At 41.9% G+C, this 19,323-nt stretch overlaps 2 protein-coding genes and 1 long non-coding RNA gene across 3 annotated transcripts in view; 1 reads left to right on the top strand and 2 right to left on the bottom strand.

Moving 5' to 3' along the window:
- Positions 1 to 118: 118 nt before the first annotated feature.
- On the bottom strand, positions 119 to 4,021 carry cipcb (CLOCK-interacting pacemaker b). Its single transcript, XM_004083376.5, has 4 exons — positions 3,929 to 4,021; positions 3,328 to 3,438; positions 3,070 to 3,248; positions 119 to 2,310 (listed from the first exon to the last, which is right to left on the bottom strand). The coding sequence occupies exons 2-4, from the start codon at positions 3,434 to 3,436 to the stop codon at positions 1,474 to 1,476; spliced, it is 1,125 nt and encodes a 374-aa protein (XP_004083424.1). The 5' UTR covers positions 3,437 to 3,438; positions 3,929 to 4,021; the 3' UTR covers positions 119 to 1,473.
- LOC144990209 (uncharacterized) lies at positions 3,325 to 9,671 on the top strand. The gene is made up of 4 exons (XR_013654225.1): positions 3,325 to 3,462; positions 4,925 to 5,019; positions 5,352 to 5,410; positions 9,533 to 9,671. It is a non-coding gene; the product is annotated as an uncharacterized LOC144990209 (long non-coding RNA).
- A 1,859-nt stretch (positions 9,672 to 11,530) lies between these two features.
- LOC101157583 (endothelin-1) overlaps positions 11,531 to 19,323 on the bottom strand; it is a 39,366-nt gene continuing 31,573 nt past the window's right edge. The window contains exons 3-4 of the mRNA XM_004083323.5: positions 14,157 to 14,267; positions 11,531 to 14,079 (exon numbers count right to left, since the gene is read on the bottom strand). Of these exons, the coding sequence (XP_004083371.1) occupies positions 13,977 to 14,079; positions 14,157 to 14,267 (214 nt within the window). The 3' untranslated portion in view covers positions 11,531 to 13,976. The remainder of the gene's footprint in view (positions 14,080 to 14,156; positions 14,268 to 19,323) is intronic.

Consider the following 19,323-nt stretch of genomic DNA (forward strand, 5'->3'; position numbering starts at 1 on the left):
GCCATGAGGCGGTGGTGCAGTGCAGCAGAGAATGACGACCAGCGCCCCCCCCCCCCTGCATGAATCGCAGCATCCATTCAGGTCCGTGTCCACAGGTCTCAGAGGTTTCAGATCAAACTTCAAATTACAAACCGTTTATTCACAAGACCAAACTACATTTCATGTCCAGAACAATCACGACGACACCTTTTCAGGTGATGATGAACCCGCACTTCTCTTCTCTGAACTTTTACACTTGAGCTGCTGAACAAACCACAGAAAGCGAATCTGTGCCGATCATGAAGACCAAACGCGTAAAACACCACTGACATCACAGATGACGTCATAGCTGCCGTTCCAGAGTCATTCCTTTTAGTGCAAATGTTGAAAAACAAACATCCACTTTGGATTTTAAGGCCATGATTCATAATAAAACATAAAAAAATGAACAATGGTAATAATGTATTTAAAACAACAGCGTTCTGTTTTGAAGTGTAAATAAAGTTTTGATAGAAGACGTTAAAGTTGATGCACAAACAGTCCTTAAAACGTGACGTAAAAAAAAACCAACACAAACATTTACCGCGTGTAAAGAAAAAAATGAATGACAGAAATGTTAGGCTTTAAAAACGTCTACATTAAAAGAGCAGTAAAAAAAATAAAACCCTTTTTTTATGATATGAACTATTGCTAAGCCAAAGGAAGCATCAGCTGCTGCTGAATCCATGTTCGTCCGTCTGTGGACACATCCTTCAGAAATTGGCTTTTTGGAATGATTTCATATAAAAAATCTGACTGGAAACTAGAATACACATAAAATCAGACAATGTTTTAATAACAAAACCCTTTTCTGCTTCTTCACAACTTGCATTCAGCATGAAAAAGGTCTCAGGACTTGTACTTATTGAGCAGGAACAGGAATGGAAGACCTGTGATGCGGTTCAGGTCCTTGAGAACCGCTTCAGCCGCATGACCAAAGGATTTACAATTTTTAAATTATTGCGGTGCTTTGCTGCACAGGAGGACAGAAACAGCAGCGCAGCAGGAAGATCCTGTAACGGGTCTGGTCTCCTGGCATAGATGGGGGGGCAGAACAGGCATTTATGGTGGAAAGAAAACAACCTCCTGTGTTTGGTCAGAGATCTCCACTCCTGCAGGATTCCTCTTCTTTCCAGAGGTTCCAGTCAATCCCAACGTTTCCTGTAAATGTACATCCAGCTGCTTTCTGGAGCCTCTCGAGTTTGTTGTAGGCAAAAATCGTCAAAATGTCTCAGACGGTCTGCAGTTCGATGCCTCTGTGAGAAGCCTTGGGTGTCAGGGCCACCAGCAGCTGAATGTAGGTCACTCCTCACTGCCAGCGGGGGCGGGAGCGTGCTGCGGGGCTAATTACTTCCAGCCCATCTGTCTGTGCACACACCCCGGTCCTGCCCCGGTGGTCCTTTCCCTCTAAGTGTGAGGGATTCCTGCCACACCGTCACAGCTCTGATCAGCTCTTTAGCCCATATGAACGGCCTTCTCCCGCTCCTCCTCCTGGAGGCTGGCCTGCAGCTGAAGACGCAAGCTGGCGTCGCCGCTCTGCAAAGCGCGGAGGAAGAGGTCCGTCTGCTCCCTAAGGCGGTCCAGGTCGCTTTGGGTGTGCCGGTTCTGCCGGAGGAGCTCCTTGGTGCGCAGAGTGATGTCCAGCAGGCCGGACTTGCTCAGGATGTTGTAGGTGTTGCAGAAGCGCTTCCTCTTTGCGTCTGAATCACAGTCACTTAGGCTGCATTGATCGGAGTCGTTGTTTTCCCCGGAGCTCGGACGTAGACGGGAAAGGGCGGGGTCTTTGGAGCCAGTGGTGGGGGTCAGAACATCAGTCGATATGACAGCTGATGAAGGCTTCTCCCTTCTCGGACTGCTGCTGGTTTCTGTGGTTTGGAAGGACGGCCTGCTCTGGTGCAGAGGAGACGTGGTACCGGGCGTAGCAGGACGACCGGGCGTGGTCGAGTCAGAGATGCTGCCACACAGAGTCTTCTCTCTCTGACCGGCCTCCCACTGGTTGGAGTTCAAGGAGCTACTGCTCCTCCCTGACCCCGAGGAAGAGGAAGCAGCTCCTCTCCCGGAAGAACCACTGGAGTCACGTGGATATGGGGCGATCTTGGGGTAGGATTTCAGAATGGGGAGGTACTTCTTGGAGCGTTTGCGTCTTGAAGTGCACTCTTTGGAAGCGGAGGAGGTTTGGCCAGAGACCACAGGCTGGATGAACACGAACGGAGGCTGCTGCACCACCGGCTGCACCACCTTTACTGTGGGATTTACGCCCCAAGGCTTCATAGCTGGAGGATTATCCGCAGGCTGAGGAGACAAAAACGAGACCTTCAGAAACAGTCATTAGTCTAACTGCGGGTGTCTAAGGAAAGTCCTAACAGGAGTGACTGATCACAAAGTCTGTGCTCTGACCGGTGCAGGAAACATGTCATTTCACATTTCAGTGACGCTGATAACCGTCATCTGGGTAAAAACATCAGATGTAGTTTGGGTTTAAACGGTTGAAATGGTTGTGGATGCATTTCCAGTCCTAGTCTGTCCATCTTTTAATCTATTTTAAAGTGATCCTTTCATTTTAACTAAATAAATATTCATGAATTTTCCTTTTTTTCCTTAATATATGTCCTCCATCATCAGAAAAAAAATGTTGAAAACACAATTTTCATCAAAGTTGGTCTTTTTTTAAACTGCAGACAAGCATCGAGATGAAAGCTCAGTTTTTTTGCATCCCTGCTCATTTACAACCACAGTAAGTGTGAAATGAAAGAAAAAGGAAAAGATTTACAACCAACTGAAAGCATGTCAGAATGTAAAACACGTAAAATAAAACAAAGTTTTCATTCATTTGTTTCAGCTCTAAATTAAATTTATTCTTTAAAACCATTTGTTTCATTTCAAAATGCTTTAGTCATGCCACGTGGGACTAACTTCAGCTGTATTAGAGAAATAAAATCAAAACAATGGCCAGCTGATCAGTAAAAACAAAAGTGATCATGAGTGTCAAACCCCAAAAAGTGACTACTAAACCTATATTTCAAAAAAGTTTTTGGTGCTAAAGTCCGTTACCTGCTTGAGAAGGACGTTGTTCATGATGATCATTGGAGAAAGGCTGGAGTAGGACCCCCCCACCACAGCCAACCCAGAGGACACTGACCCGGCACTCCGGTGACCTTGTCTGACCGCTGGATGAGGGGAATCCTCGGAGTCGGTGGTGTCCATGGAGCTCGTCTGCTCTGAACTGGCATCTGTGAGACAGACAGACGGAAGTGAGAGTCAGCTGGAAGGACGCATCACACACGTCAATCGCCAAGAAGTAGTCGGTACCGGAGAACCCGGAGTCTCTCTCGGAATCCGGCCGAGAGGTTCTGGACTTCATGATGTGGACTCGGTCTCCTGTCCTCGGGTGACCGGCGGCCTTCCTCTTGGTGCTCATCTCTGTAAAAATCAGAAAAACAAGAGGTGACCTACTTAGACAAACAAGTTTAGCATTAGCTCGTGCGTTTTTAGGTGATTAGCATAAAATGTTTAATTTGGAAATCGCGAATATTAATTTTGGGTAATAGAACTACAAACTCTGATCTATATTTTCCTTTAATCCGTTTACTTTATAAACAGACAGCTAAAACACAAACAGATCAAGGAGAACATTAGCAACATTAGCTTAACGGGTACCGAGCACAAAGTTTACGACGCAAAATGTAGGTTTTACGGGGCTCAGATACTTAAATACAAAGAGATAAAAGAATCTAAAATCGAAACATTTTCTTTTACTGTTTTATCAGTAATTAGAATAACAACGTTTATACATAAGGGTGAATTATGCTAAGTAGAAACAAGCTAGCAATAAGAATAAGCTAACGAGCGATAAAGTAGGACAAAATTATCTGAGGGAATAAAGTAAACGACAAAAGAAAAAAGAGCTTACTTCTTTTTTTTAGGTTTTGTTCCTACGTTTCGTTTCAAAAGCGGAGAATCCGGAGCCTGCCTTCGGTTTTCCGTCGATGTCTCCTCTCCCTCGGCTAATGCACCGCCCAGTACCGTAGACAGAAGCGCAGTGTCCCACGGTGGCGGACACGAGACAGCCCGCCCCTCCCCTGCTCGCGGGGTCATTCACGTGCAGAGCACCGTGGCGAAAACCGTCCCCATTATTTTTATTGTTTGCCCTAAAACTCAACTAAAACAAAACATACACTACATAAATATGTATCTTTATCGATAAAAATTAAAAATTAAAAAACTAACCTAAAAATATTATATCTGTTAAAGTCGGTCTGCCAAATATGGTGTGTGTGGGCGTGACTTCATCGCGAATGCGAGCTACGTCACATTTTTAAGGCGGTACCGTCCGCCCATTTGTTGTTGTCCAGACTTCTGATTGGTCAGCAGCGCAAGCAGCAGGAAAACGTGACCACTGCCATGTGTGGCGAGGACATCAAACATCGAATAAAAAAATAATAAAATACACAAAACAAATCAGGAAAACGGGAAACCTTTGATTTATTTAATAAAGTCATCGATTTAAGATTGCAGTACAACACAAAAATACATTAGAATGTCTTACTTTGTGGGTTCTAATGTCATTCTATTGGTTATTTTTGTGTTCAACATTTAAAAAAAAAATCAGAATTATCAGATGTAATCTCAGTAAAAATGGGTTAAAACACAAAAGTCTCTCATGAAGTTTGTAACTTTAAGTGGGTGGACTTTAAGAGCAAAGACTTTCTAGAGAATTCCTTATCTCCTTGTCTCCTCTGAAGTCCTTTTTAGACTAAACGTTTGGGCCGTCAGACCTTGGGTAAACTGTCAGAGGCCTCATATTTCTGAGCTGCAGAAGCGCCCCCATCATACATGTCCTAAACTGCAGGTCTGCAGATGTAAAGGATGAAACAAATCTTTGATTATTCTCTTCTGTCCTTGGCAGATTGAAGGCGGCTCTTCTGCTTCTCACTGACCTGCTGAAAGAAAAGAAGTGACAGAAATGGGTTAGAAAATACTCCAGATGTGACCTAACTTTGTGTGAGAATTTGATCTTATTTTAAGTAGTTATTTATCACTACTTACTAATTTTTGTTTAACTTTTGAGCAAGAAAATCCTGCAGAGGGATGTTTTGTTGAGTTTGTCAGCAGCAGAATCGGAAATGTTTTGAATCTTTATTTATTTATGGAGGATTTTACCTTGCAGAAGACATTGAGATGAATTAAATTTAAAAAATACGAGAAGTTTCTGTTCAAAATGCTTGTATTTTGGCATCAAAACCTGAACAGAAAGGAACTTTTTGGCTTTCATCTGTCAGTCACATAGCTCCCCCTGGTGGCTGAGAAACAAACTGACTCCCACATCCTTGCAGGTGAAAACTGACCTGGAAAGAGGAGATAAAGACTGAAATCGAGGGCCAGGGATTCAAATGTGAGCATCTCTGTTACACATATGGTTGTTTTCTTCTGTCTTTGATATTTTCTGTAATAATCCCATTAATGTGGGAGAACAGGAAAAACACACAGTGTGTGTCCAACTGAATTTTCTTTGATAGATATTTCAGATGCAAGTGCGCCTCTCAGAGGATTTAGACATAATAACAGCAAAGAAATAATATAAAAAAGATGTAATAGTTGACATAAGAATCTGATCTGCTGTTTTGCAATGATCTCCCCTCATTTTGTGTGAATTTTCTTGGTATTTTCTCTCATTTGTTTATGCCAGTGGCTCAGGTCAATGTTATTATTCCCGTGGGTTGAATCCTGACGGCTCTGTCTGTGATTTAAAGGTGCATTTGCAGCGTTTCACCACTTCTGTTCGAGGAGAGGCCGTTGCAGCATGGCCGGCCCTCCCTATACGCGAAATACGCAGCCCCGTAGGGCCCCCGCCACCACCAGGGCCCCGAAGTGGCGAAAAAAATTAAAAAGAGCCAAATCTGGCCACCCATTTCATAGCGCGTCCGTACCAACGTGCGCTCTGAATGTTGTGCAAAAGAAAGTTGGCTGCACTTTAATGATCGCCCCCTTCCACACACCTGACCCAATCTGGCAACCCAAATGATGACGTTACGCCACTCTTAGCAACGATTGGTCAACATAGTTTCATCTACGCCTGGGACAGTGTACATTTACGAGCGCATTTTGTCACGTTGATCAAGGCGACAACAAGAGAAGTTTATGCCAAAGAGACTTTATCCATCAGGAGCTGAAAACAGATGAAGAATTGAAACATCAGTCACAAGGGAAGTTTGGAGGATGTTGTATTCTTCTCCTGCCTTTCTGTGCAGCTGCGCGATTTACGTAAAATACTAATCAATCCGAGGTGAAGATTGCACAAAACTGTCCAGTTTGTCGTAATTTCCAATGGAAAACTTGAAAATAATTCTGATACCCAAGTTTCCAAGATGAGGTCAGACACAACCTTCCAAAACGGCAGAGAGCAGAGAAAAGCAAATAATGACAACGGCGGCTGATAAACAAAACACTTCCGGTGAAGCAGCAGCAACTGGTGATGTGAGGTCGTCAACTGTCAATCAAACTTCAGCTTCAAGGTTCCACTGATGGAGATGAAAGGAGACAGTAGAGCAAGAAGGTGCTGGTTCACATCCCAGAAAGCACCAGATGGAGGAAAAATGGTGATCGACAAAGTGCTGACTGACGTACAGAATAGTGCGATGGAACTGACTTGATCTCCAAAGCAGAGAAGCGCTGGTTCAATTCCCCGTCTCAGTTTTGTTGTTTTCGGGTTTTGCCGCTCCTTGACAGTCATCAGCTCAAAGGAACAAAGCAACACAGTTCTGCTGTAGACAGATTAGCACAGTGGGAGTGTTTCTGTCCTTGAAGCATGAGAGTGCAGGTTCAAGTCCCAGTCAGGAACATCGAGGTGTTCAGTCGCCTCACAATTCAAGCTGCGGCTAGGAGGAGTCAGGACGTCCGGAAAGGGGGGCTTCATCTTTGCCCCCCCTCCCTGAGGAAGGAGGACCAGAAGAAGAGGATCCCTAGAAGAAGATGTGCATTTAGATAGATCCATGCAGAATGCAGCTTGGATGTGTGGAGGGTCTGCATACTGTAGATGCAATACAGGTAGAGCAACACCTGGAGGTGGAGGGCAGGTGAGGGATGGTGGTGTAGGTAAGTTAAAACTTTTATTTAGACAATTAATTTAATTCTACAGACTGCAGATTATTACAGATTATTAATAATAATATCCTACAAGCACCAACTTTTAGAGTTGGAAAGACTAGATTTAGTAAGTATAGTACCATAATGTAGTGTTTGTACCGTGAAGGTACTATGATGATCTAGTTGCATTAGAAAAATCTACACCCCGTCCCGTTGATAGTTAGTCTAGCCCTCTTGTCGGTTCTAGTCTTCTAGGTACCTGTCGCTCTACCAGTTAGCTGTAGCTCTAATATCAACCTTCATCACCTATCTTATAGCACAGAAGTCGTTGATCTCCTACCAGACTAAAGATGAAGCCACCCCCCTTCCCAGCATCCCTGACTCGTCCTCACCCCAAGCATGAGTTGTGATGCAACTAGCCAGGACTTGAACCTGCACTCTTCTGCTTCAAGGACAGAGACACTCCCACTGGGCTAATCTGTCTACAGCAGAACTGTGTTGCTTTGTTCCTTTGAGCTGAACACGCTCCACATGTTTCAAAAATCAACAATCAGGTTTAAAGACACAGACTATGACATCTACTTCCTAAGGACCCTTATTCTAACTGGGAATTGAACCAACACATTCTCAGTGGAAGCACAGAGACACTGCCACCACACTACTCTATCTGCATCAGAGCAGGGATTCTGGTCCATGAAGGATCTTCACGCAGAGTCAGCTTTCATAGCGACGGTTTGTTAACGAGTCGGGAATTGAACCAGTCACTCCCACTGTTATGTTTTTGCTTTCATGTTGATGCTAAATGTGGGTAATTTTGGAGCCAAAGAATGCACATTTATTTTTGATGCATATTTATATGCATTAAGGGATGAATGCATCGTTTTTGTCTATTATTCAGGATATATACTTATTTATTTACCTTCTGTCATGGTATAGTTGGGATGCACGAGCAGCATTCCAAGGAAACGGATATCCAATCTTGGAAACGTTCTGAGGGTATGCACGGATTTCAGGCAGCAACACCAGCTTTACATGTCAAAATGTAAATTGTTTTCGCTATTCTACTCACAAATATCATAATGAAACACTCCAAAACAGTTTTGGGAGGTTAACTGTATATATTTCATACTGAAAGAAGTTTAAAAAACATTTTAGTATCCAGTTGTTCTCAAATAAAACACTTAAATTTTACTTCCGTTCAAAGTTTGTTTTTTTACTTGTTGGTATTTGCATTAAATGACATTCCAAACAACTCCTTTTTTTCCCAATTTTATTTGAGATGTATGTACATAATATGCAAAGTTTGCTGAACAATAAGTTGGCATTGCTTTGTAACAATTCACCCTCCACTCAGCAGGGGAACGTCACAACGCTGTTCTACGGCTGGGGCATTAAATATCAAGACAATCTGCTCTCTAACATTACCAAGAAAAAAAACCATTACAGTTTGTTGGTGCTGCTGATCAGTTAGAGGGCCAACAAATTAAATTTCGCTTAGGGCCCCCGGAAGACCAGGGCCGGCCCTGCGTTGCAGAATAACACAAGTCAACAAATTCCACTTTATTTGGTCACATCCGTAGTACAACATGTAGTGAAATGTCTTGCACGACTGTCTGTCAGAGTACAAGACCCAATAAGAGTGGTAAGTATAAAAAAAGCACAAAAGGTTACATGACTAAGTATATGTCAGGCATCATACAACAGGGAAAAACAACACTATTTTCAAAGTGGCTGCTTTTCTGTAGGGTTATTTCCATGGCAACCATTTTAGCTTTTGGTCGCCTGATGTCAACAAACAGGTCTACGTAATTCTTAGTAGAATCTGCAAAAGTACATTTTTGGATTTCCTTGGCAACAGAGGTTATTTTTGTTAACCACGCCCACATTTGTACTATAATACATGACATATTGTTTTGTTCATCTTGAGCCAACAATTCATATTTTAGATTTTTACCATATTGTGGAAGCAACAGGGAAACCCCAAATATCGCGAGCTTGCCGCACTAAAAAAAACAACAACATTTTCTAATTCCAACATTTTTACCAGAGCAGCTTTGAAGTCAGGAGGTGATGGATAGAAATCCCTTGGAGGAGTTTACATTCATAGCTGGTACTAAAAAGGATATATTTTTTAAAGTCAAGATGGTGGCCCCTTCCAAGTTCAAAGGTCAACAAAACTTTGGTTGTGGATTTAACCTGGTGGTGTGTCAAATTTTGTGAAGATCGCTGAAAGTAAAGTTTTCTTTTTGTGGGGAAATGTGAAAAATGGAAGAGGAGGATTTTTTTTTTGACATTTTTGCACGTGTGACCTGAGCTGACCCTGCTTTACGAGGCAACAGTGACCGCTGCTTCACCTGCGGGCGGCGACACCAGCCAGGAGCCGCACCTGCGACCTTCGAGCATCTCTGTCAGCACTCCATCTGTTTCACAGGCTGACGGTGAGGCTCCAGCGCGATGACGGACTAACGTTTCATCCCACAGACAACGACGACGGACCTCTGAGCTCCTCCATTACACGGTCTGCCGAACCCTCAGCTGGAGCCCAACACCAACTCCAAGGTGATAAATCCCACCACTAAAACCCGATCGACACTTCTCGTCATGCTTACATAATGCGATGAATGATGATGACTCAACTGGAATGATGGATTAAAGGCCTCTTATGAAGACGCGTTTCTGAGCAGCTGCCGGAGAGATTTAGTCTTTTTATGGAGAGTTTTGTGTTTCAAATATCTGCGGGAATTGCCAATAACTGTGATTGTTTGTGTTGTAAGGAAGAAAGTATGTGCAGTGGCCTTCAAGTGAACCAAATTTCTGCTGAAACAATATTGAAACGGTCTCCACAAACTATGAAACACTGTCTTTGCTTAACCACATAAATATGTCAATCACAGTTTATACAACGAATTGACTCGGTGACCCCTGAAAAGGCTGAAGATGTAATAATTCCATCAATATTTGTTTTGTAAGTTTGATAAAACATGAAACACTTGACGCTTGGTTTCTCTACTGGCTGGAGGTCAGAGGTCAGAGTTGAAAGAAAACACTGATAATTGCTTCCACGTCTTCTGCTGCAGCGTCTCAAATTATTCACGCCTACTGTGGGCGGACGGCGCTCTGAGGGTCACCAGGTGCAACCAAAAGCAACAACAACACACTTTCTTCACTATCAACTACCGTTTGCTGAAAGAAAATGGGTTTTCAGCACATAAAAATACATTACTAATATAATAAAACAAATAGAAAAAGTCATAAAAAAGACAATATTTATCAGAAACACGTATTTTTCTCTAAACACAGAAAAATCATGCTTTAACTTGAAGAAACACTGATAATTCTACAAAAAAAATCAACGGACGCTTTTGTACATGTGGACCTTTCTGCCACCTAATGGTCAACTTTGTAATTGCAGTGCATGATCAAATATTGCAGTTCTTCTACAGACCACTAGAGGTCCAACTTTACAGCAAAAACGTTCAAATTTGAGATTTTTTTGTTTATTGTTTTATTTATTGTTATAATATTTATATTATTAACTAAGGAAATTGATTCAATTATTATTTAGCTAATTTGTTTTCATAAAGCTTATGCATGGACGTTTTTAGTTCAGACGTTTTCAGTTCAGTTTTATTTATTTATTATTATTTTATTTTTTTATTGGGGTGAGCTGTCCAATGGACCCAACAGAATCTCAGATTTAAAGGACCCATTGATCAAAGACCCTACTCCACGTCAGGCTTCATGGGAAGGAAACAACAAAAATCCATTGCAGCGGTTGAAACACCCAGATGCTAATTATAACGAAATGCCCCTAAAAATGAGCAAATTTGAGCAAAAAAAAGTCATGATTAGAGAACAATGCATGATTTATCAAAAGTATCCTTTAAGGTTGACTGAAAATGTCTGCTTCTGGAGTAAAACCTGACTTTAAAACACGCTAATCAGTGAAAAATCTGCAAATGCATTCCAGTGTTTTAGTGGAACTGCAGCAGATGCTACTTCCTGGTTTGAGTTACTTTACATTTTTCAGTCACAGTTTTTTTGTTTTTTTGCAAAATAAGAATTTTTACTGGGTTACTGGTATTTTGGTAAAAATAATAAAAATTGTAAAACCTTAATTTATCCCACCTGTTTGTCAGTCGTTCTGATTTGCCTCCGTTCTGGGCTTTTTTTGTTTGTTTTTCGTCTCACTCGAGCATCACTTTTCAGCTGACTTTCTGCAGAAATGCGTCCAAAACAAACGTACTGTTTTCTGTAAACGCCGCAGAGCGAAGCACGCCGTTGTTCATTAAAGTTTTCTGGTCGTAAGTCGGAGCAGAGTACTAACTTTTCGTCAAAGACATAACAACAGAGAGAATACACAGATTGAAATGATGAAGCGACCAAAATAGTAAAGCTTCATCTATTTAAATATCACTTTAGAGTACACTTTATATGTGCAGTAGAGAAACAAAATAAATACTTTATTTTTACAGTTCCACATCAGTGTGCATCCTTTGGTCCGAGGTGCACGTTGGAGGAAGAAATGAAGGTGCAAACAGGTAGAAATACAGACAGCAATGTGGTTACTGCGTGTCACATGCATCCTAAAGCAAATACAGAGCGAGATCCTGCAGAGCAACAGTGACAGAAACATCCCATTTACATTCACACCACCAAACTCTGGCAAATGACATGAAACTCAAACTTCATCATTGTACCGTTGGTTGGACATGCTTTTGAACTTTAGCTTTAACAACAGCTTATTTCAAAGTTGGCCTCACTTTAAGACTAAAACAGACAAATGCTGAAAACAGAAAACTTTAAATCTGCTTCTTGTTAGGATAAAATATTACAATGTTATTTCTTAAACTATCAGGCCGTGTCCAGATTGACTCCCTGACCCCTAAAGGAGGATACAGTGCATCCTGTCCTCTGGTGTTCTGATGATAAAAACGTTGACATTTCATAGGAAATAAATGTGAGTACATGTTTTTCAAATGACAAACCATTCAAATGCAATGCATTGTGGTCTATATTTACCCATTTAGACATCTGGTAAATTTCCAAGACACTGGATTTTGGACGCCAGATGCCCCGAAAAAATGGTAATATGCAGTAGTGCATTAAGGAGTGAGTAGTAAGGGACTCTGGACACAATTGAGTTTTTGTGTTTGCCACAGAGCCCTGGAAATGATATTAAAAAACAAAAAAAATGTACTTACAATAATCATTTTTGGGCACAAATTACTATTTTGTGGCCTCAAATCTGCATTTTAGCATCTTAAATTCCTACTACTAATTTGTAACCACAAAATACTAACTTGGGCCCAGAAAATTCTTATTTGTGTCCCATAAATATGAATTTGCGCCAACAAAATACTAACTCGTGCGAGAAATAGCAAATTTGTGTGCACAAAATTCTTATTTGTGTGCACAAGATACTAATTTGTGCCCTCAAAAAGCTTTGAATATTTTGTAGCTTTTGTTGAGAATAAAAGAGGTCAAACCTTCAGCTCATCTCAGACCGGGATCTGACATCTCATGGAGTAACTGGTTTAATGAAATGATGTTTGAAATCCCCATATGAAATTGAGACACGTTTGAGACATGTTTGAGATGTATTTGAGACATGTATGAGACATATTTTAAACATGTTTGAGACATATATTAAAATATGTTTGGGACATGTTTAAGACATGTCTGAGACATATTTGAGACACGTTTGAGACATGTTTGAGACGTTTTTGAGACATATACTGTATGAGACACATTCGAGACATATTTGAGACATATTTTAAACAATTTTGAGACATATTTTAAAGTATGTTTGGGACGTGTTTAAGACATGTCTGAGACATATTTGAGACACCCGCAGGGACTCAGTGGCTGGTTAAACAGAGTATACGTCTGTGATCCTAAAATATCCACATGAATCAAAGGAAACAAACGTTTGTGACTCACAGGAGGAAATGTTTTATGGACTCCAAACATTTTGGGATATTGCCAGCAGTGACAGTCAGATGTTTCGCTCAGCTGACAGTTTTTTTCATTAGAAACATTTGGTTTTTTAAAAGTAGGAGATCTAAGAGGCTAAACTGTGGCTCATCAGAGGAATCATTGTATTTTAGTGATCAGAGTTTAAATGCAAAATATATTATTATAATTTTGCCAAAGGTTTTTGGGGGATATAAAAATAAATCAAACCATTTTGGGGGGGGATTTATAAAATAGGTAAACATTTCACATTTTAGATAAACATTTCATGAGTTTATGGAGGTTAAAGTATATTTTGCTGCTCTTCAGACATATAATCTACCAAACATACAATATTTTTTCCAAGTGTCTTTTCCAATGCATTCATTTCAGTCTTTTGAAATTACATTTTTGTCATAAACATCAGCAGATTTTTGCATCTGACGTGGCTTTAGAGTTTGAAGCTAACGGGTCGATGGAGGAAAACCTCTTTAGCCAATAGGAAGTTGTTGTTTTTTGGAAGATGACCCTCCACCAGGTTGTTTGAAGTTTGTCTCTTACGCTGCACCGTACTCATGCTGGAAGCCATTGAGGTCTGCTCCTTCCCACCAGCATCATAAAAGACACAGCAGATCCTGAGGGTGGCCTGGATTTTACTTCAAAACATAAAGTCCAAACCACCGTGAGGTTTTGGGGGCTTCAGCGGCCTTTATGAGCTCAGTGCGGTGTCCCTCAAAGTCACAAATCAACAAGATCCAACACTTGGAGGAACTAAGAATAAAACATCTGCTGCGAGTTAAAAAAGCTTCTAGCACTTCATTGTCATCATCACATTTACATAAGCTGTGCATGACCAAACCACAGGCCCAATATTTGATGTCTCGGATGAATCCGTTCTCCTCGTTCGATGCTCCTCTTCCTCAGGTCTGGGCTTTGAGGGCATGCCTGCTCCGTTTTTCCCAGAAGGCAGCTCTGTATCCTTGGAGTTTGTCGCTCTTGTTCTTGATGTCGGCCCCTTCATCCCTGAGGAGAAGGAGAGCACAGCAGCGTTAGCGATCCGTCGGTTTGCTCAGGCGCTCCCGTGGCCGTGCGGCGCCGACCTCTGAGACGAGCAGAAGGACCAGCACGCCGTGTCCTGGGCGTCCGTGCACAGGCAGCGGCGGAGTTCCCGCCGGAGACGCACCGACCCGAATCCGTATGGCACCACTCGGCTGGGAGACAAAGACACAATCGAGTCAATCCTTACAAACAACAAGTCGATGATCCCCTTCTGGATTTCCCACTGTCGCCCTAATAGGCTCAATGGAACAGTAAGAACATTTAAAGAAAATGTATTTCTATTTATGATTTATATAAACGTATTTGCATTTCATTGAGGGAAATACGTCTTTGAACCCTCTTGCTTAGTACCCTCAGAGGTCAGAGGTTTCTTGTCGCTGATAATCAGGTTTCTGCACATATCAGGAGTTTTGGTCCACTCTTCTTTACAAATGACTTCTAAATTATTCAGATCTGGTGGCTGTTGCTTAGCAACTCTTAGTTTTAGTTCTCTCCATTGAGGCCGCTCCATGCCAGTGATCTGCTTCTTCTTCAGCCGTTCCTTGGCTGTAAGATTTGGGTCATTATCCTGTTGGAGACCTGTCCACGACACATTTGAGGAGGTTTTCACTCAGGCTTTGACTGTATATGGCTCCGCCCATGCTTCCATTCACCCCCAAACCATAATGGTTCCACCTCCATGCTTCCCAGTCTAGATGCTGTTCTTGGGGTCAGTTGAGTTGACACCAAAGAGCTCCGTGTTGGCCTCAACTGACCACAGCGCTTCCTCCCAATCACTCTCTAAATCATGAAGGTGTTCACTGGCAAACTTCAGGTGGGCCTGCACACGTGCCTCCTTTAAGCAGGGGGACTTTGCAAGCTCTGGAAGATTAGGAGCCACTGCGGCGTAGAGTATCACCAATGCTTTTCTTGGTGACTGTGGTTCCAGCTGCTTTGGGATCATCAACTATCTCCTGCCGTGTCGTTTTTCTCTCTGTTCTCATGATCATGGAAACCCCAGCAAGTCAAATCTGGTTTGAAGCCCCAGACTTCTAGGTGGATTGATGGTCATGTTCTTATATTTTGGTACTGAACCCCAGCTTCTTGCTGATGGTCTTGTCCATTCCGGTCTTGAGCAGGTCGACATTCTTCTCCCTCAAGTCTATTTGTCACACAGCCACTATGTACGTTTTGCACACGGTATAAAATGTCGGTCTTTCGTGATTCATGCGTGATTATATGTAATTCATTAGTTAATCACATCCAGGCCATAATCTAGAATTTTGTATGACATAAACAGCGAGTAGAAATTCAAAAACTTGTGTTGTTTTCTAGGACATAGTTTCTGCTGATCGGCAGACATTTTTCTTTATTTATTATTAGAGTGTTTCTTTATTTGAATCGTTGTGAATCAGGAGCAGACGAGAAAATGCTGTTTAAAAAAAAGTCGTCGTATTTGTGACGTAGAAAATACTCTGAGTGGGCAACGAGCTCCCTGCTGTCAGCAGCAGGGAGGGGAAGGGGGGCGGGGTTGCTCCGCACCAACAGCCAAACCTCAGAGGTGAATTGCTAATGAACTCCTGCCGCTCTGCAGAAAATATGTTCTAGAAAACGACACAGGTTTTTTGACACGGAAGTTATGAACCACCACGCAAGCGGCCGGACGGAGAGCATATCCTTGTTTATGAATGACTTAAGACGTGAATAATTATTTTGTTCGCACTAATTAATTATTTTGTGGGGAACGAAGTAGTATTTCGTGGGAACAAGATATTAATTTGTGGGAACGAGATATATTTTATTTTTTCCATGTCAGGACACGGGCAAAGTACACAACAAAGCATCGGAAATGAGTGAAACTGTTATGAAAAAGTAAATATTTGTTACGAAAAAAAAAGAAAAATATCATCATTTCTTCCAATTAAAAATCAATCCCAGGGTTGAATCTGTACTTTACTGAAAGCCATGTCACACAGTTTAGTGATACATGCTAGATGTAATTCATAGGTGTTTCTTGCTTTTGTCAACGTGCGCAGATGTCCGTCGAGGGTTTCGGTCGACGGGTCTTTACGCGAATTTGGTTTTTGGGCTGGTCAACATTTTTAGTTGGTTCAAAATTACACAGTTTATGCATATTTTATGTAGTTTATACGCAATTATTACGTAAATCTAACCCAGTTGTGCGTGATTTTTGTGAGATGTGAATTTGTGTCTTTCCACGACCGTTCCACATTTGTCTAACGGACTTTTCATGCATGAACTACCGACATATAAATTTATGTCGTGTATACGGCGCACATATCACATTAAAATTATGTAATTGATGCATGAATCACTAATGAATTGCATCTAAACAATAATCATGCACAGTTCATGTTCTACACAGATTTTCTTTGTATGGTCGATACGTTTAGATGAACCTTCCATTAGGATGTCAGACTGACAATTTTCTTATAGGTGGACAAACCTATAAAATCAGCAAGAATGAATAGTTTCCTCCACTGTTTGGGGGGGTTCACAGCTCCCCAGCAGTGCTCTCAGCATCTTTCGTGGCGCCGTGGCTGCAGCTTTATGTCACTGTGCGGCTGCATCCAACAGCAGGAACAGCCTGGACTCAAATCGCCGCGTTATCGTCGTCCAAATGTTTGACATGTCTTTAAGAATCAAACACATTTGCAGCAAACGTGTTTGATTCAGTGATAACGGCACTGAAGGTCTTCCTGGGTTCTTGTCTCAATTAAACGGCAGCACATCTGGTCCTCATTTCCACCATGTAGCTGGTGATAAAGTGCGAAGCTTTCATCCGCCGGCCCTCCTCCATCTGCGCTCCGCCCGCGTCATTTATTTCCCTCTTTGCTGCCTGTTGACTCCGTGCTGCTGTTTTTCTAACTCTGCTGGCTTCACCTCCACCTTTTAGCATTTGCTGAAATGTCAAAGGGTTAGTGAGCTTCTTTCTTTCTTGGGTTACAGGGATGAATAAATCTGTGCGACCTGAACTATTGAACTGGAGCTTGCATGAGTAATGGTTCCACTGCACACTTGATGGACTCCTCGGCTCCATCCTTTCAGGGCTGTGTTTATATCGACTTATCTGTCTTGTTCTGTCCCGCGATCAGCCAAGATCCAGCAGGCGGGAGCCAGCACTTTTTCTGCTTTGAGCGGCAGGTACTCCTCTGTTTGGGCTTCGGCAGAAACAAACATGATGGATCAGCTAAGCACAAAGTTTAATTGTGTGTTTGTGATGGAACAGGAGTTGGACTTGTGATCCGGGGACACCCAGACACCCACACCCCAAACCTGCTGCAGGACTCCGCTGCCAACACAAACATGCGAACGACTGCAGCTGCAGGCAAAAGTGCGAGACGCTTTCAATTTTGTTTGTTTCATATTTCGTTTGGCAAAAGCCCGAAACCATCAAGGTTAAGCAACTGTGACAAAGTGTTTGGTGAACAAATGCACCAAACATTTGTGAATTCTGACAAACTCCATCATGAAACTGCTGGGATTGTTGAATCCGTCCAGGCCCGGAAGGTTCACGTCTAGACATTTCTGGATAGTTGGTCTTTTTTTATGCCTGATCCTTAAAAAGACGAAACATATCACATGAACTGGCTCTTTTTTTGTACAAGCAAAAACAAATTTCACCGCTTTTCTTTTTTTTTTAATGAAACATTTCATAAAAATTTCCTTCTAATCCAGTTGGATCTGCCTGTGGAGAAAAATACACGCCTTCTTGTAGCCCTTGTTCTATCCTAGGCACTTTACCATTGGGAGGTGGGTCATCTAGACCCACTAGACAGTGCTCTGAACCTTTTTTCTTCAATGATTTGTGATCTTCACTGGTGTCCATGGATTACATGAAATCTTTCCACCTTTATCCACCTTTGTCATGGTAGGGAGAACACGTCACTGGAGGGGGGGGGGGGGGGGGGGGGTCATCCAAGATAGCACAAGGGATATACAGTCAAAGATTTTGTCAATCTGGGGACTTATTGTGAACGCAGCATGAACGACGTGTTGGATATGTAACAGTTCATATTGATGATTGATTTCAGTAATACCCATAAACAACAACAGATCTTTTTTTTGATCCATCAAGACTAAAAGGTATTCCATTCCATTCCTTTTCAAGAAAATTGGTTTTATTTTTAGTTCTTAGATTTGACCAGAGAGACAAAAGATCCTTCAAACCCTTTAAAAATCATTCCACCTTAACAAGATGTCCTTATTTCAATGGAACATTTGCTTGATCCGTAGTCTTTGTCTCTGCAAACAGACCAAAACCTGTGCAGTTATGAAAAATCAGAAGGAAGATGGTTCACTTCTGGACTGATCTCAGTGATGTCAATCATTTGACGTCTCTGTGAAGAACGAAGGAGAGCAGATGTTTAATAAACCCGCATCTCCAAAGGTGGGCTCTTGAAGAAGTGCTACCTTTAGATTGATCTGATGCTCCTCGCTGTTTTCAGTCCAGCTTAAAACATGGTGGGGGGTGGGGGTCTGATTTAAAAAAATAACATTTACTCTGAAAGTAGTGGATGGTTTCTGTTATCTTCATGTGAGGAGCAGCAGCAAGCTGGACGGCCCTCCTAAAGCTAAATTTGAAGTAACTGGACATTTCCAACAGTCCAAGGAAAACACAAAGAAACTTATCTCTGAGTAACAAAAGATCTGCAGAAAAAACCTCCTGGATTCTGCTGACAGCACACATGTGAAGCTGGAAAAGTTTCATAACTTCTCCAGTTTTCAGGAAATTAGCAGGAGAATGTCTCATATTTGTTGGGGAGAACTTGAGGGCTAACAGCAGGCTTCCCTGTTCGGTATGCAAAGCTGGTCCAAATGAAAAATATGCTCTGAAAGGAAAGTCTTTGGTTTCATGGCTCTGGAGATGGGCACAGGATTCAAAACGACATGTCTGGTTCTAGAGACAGAACCGCAGCAGGACGTTCAGTCTGAGAAAGAACCAGAAGAACGTTGGCGGGTTTTGATCATTTTTACGTTTTAATCAACAGTTTCTGAACTAAGAACATGTCAAAGGGAATATGGAATGGCCAAATAATCCCAGTTAATCACATCCAGGCCATAATCCAGAATTTTTTATGACATAGAACAGCAAGTGGCAGAAACTGATTCACCTTCTTGTCTACATAGAAAAGTCTAAAGACCATTTATCAAAATCATCATAACTCCTGGTCTGGTCTATTTGCAAACATTCTATGTGCTCTTTTA

This window comes from Oryzias latipes, chromosome 24 (assembly GCF_053564925.1).
Source record: "Oryzias latipes strain Hd-rR chromosome 24, Olatipes_Hd-rR_3.1".
Lineage (NCBI taxonomy): Eukaryota > Metazoa > Chordata > Actinopteri > Beloniformes > Adrianichthyidae > Oryzias > Oryzias latipes.

Coding starts and splice junctions, on each gene's coding strand:
- cipcb (XM_004083376.5), bottom strand. CDS start 3,436: ATGAGCACCAAGAGGAAGGCCGCCGGTCACCCGAGGACAGGAGACCGA. Junction 3,249..3,327: donor GAGAGACTCCGGGTTCTCCG/GTACCGACTACT, acceptor TCTGTCTCACAG/ATGCCAGTTCAGAGCAGACG. Junction 2,311..3,069: donor ACAACGTCCTTCTCAAGCAG/GTAACGGACTTT, acceptor TTGTCTCCTCAG/CCTGCGGATAATCCTCCAGC.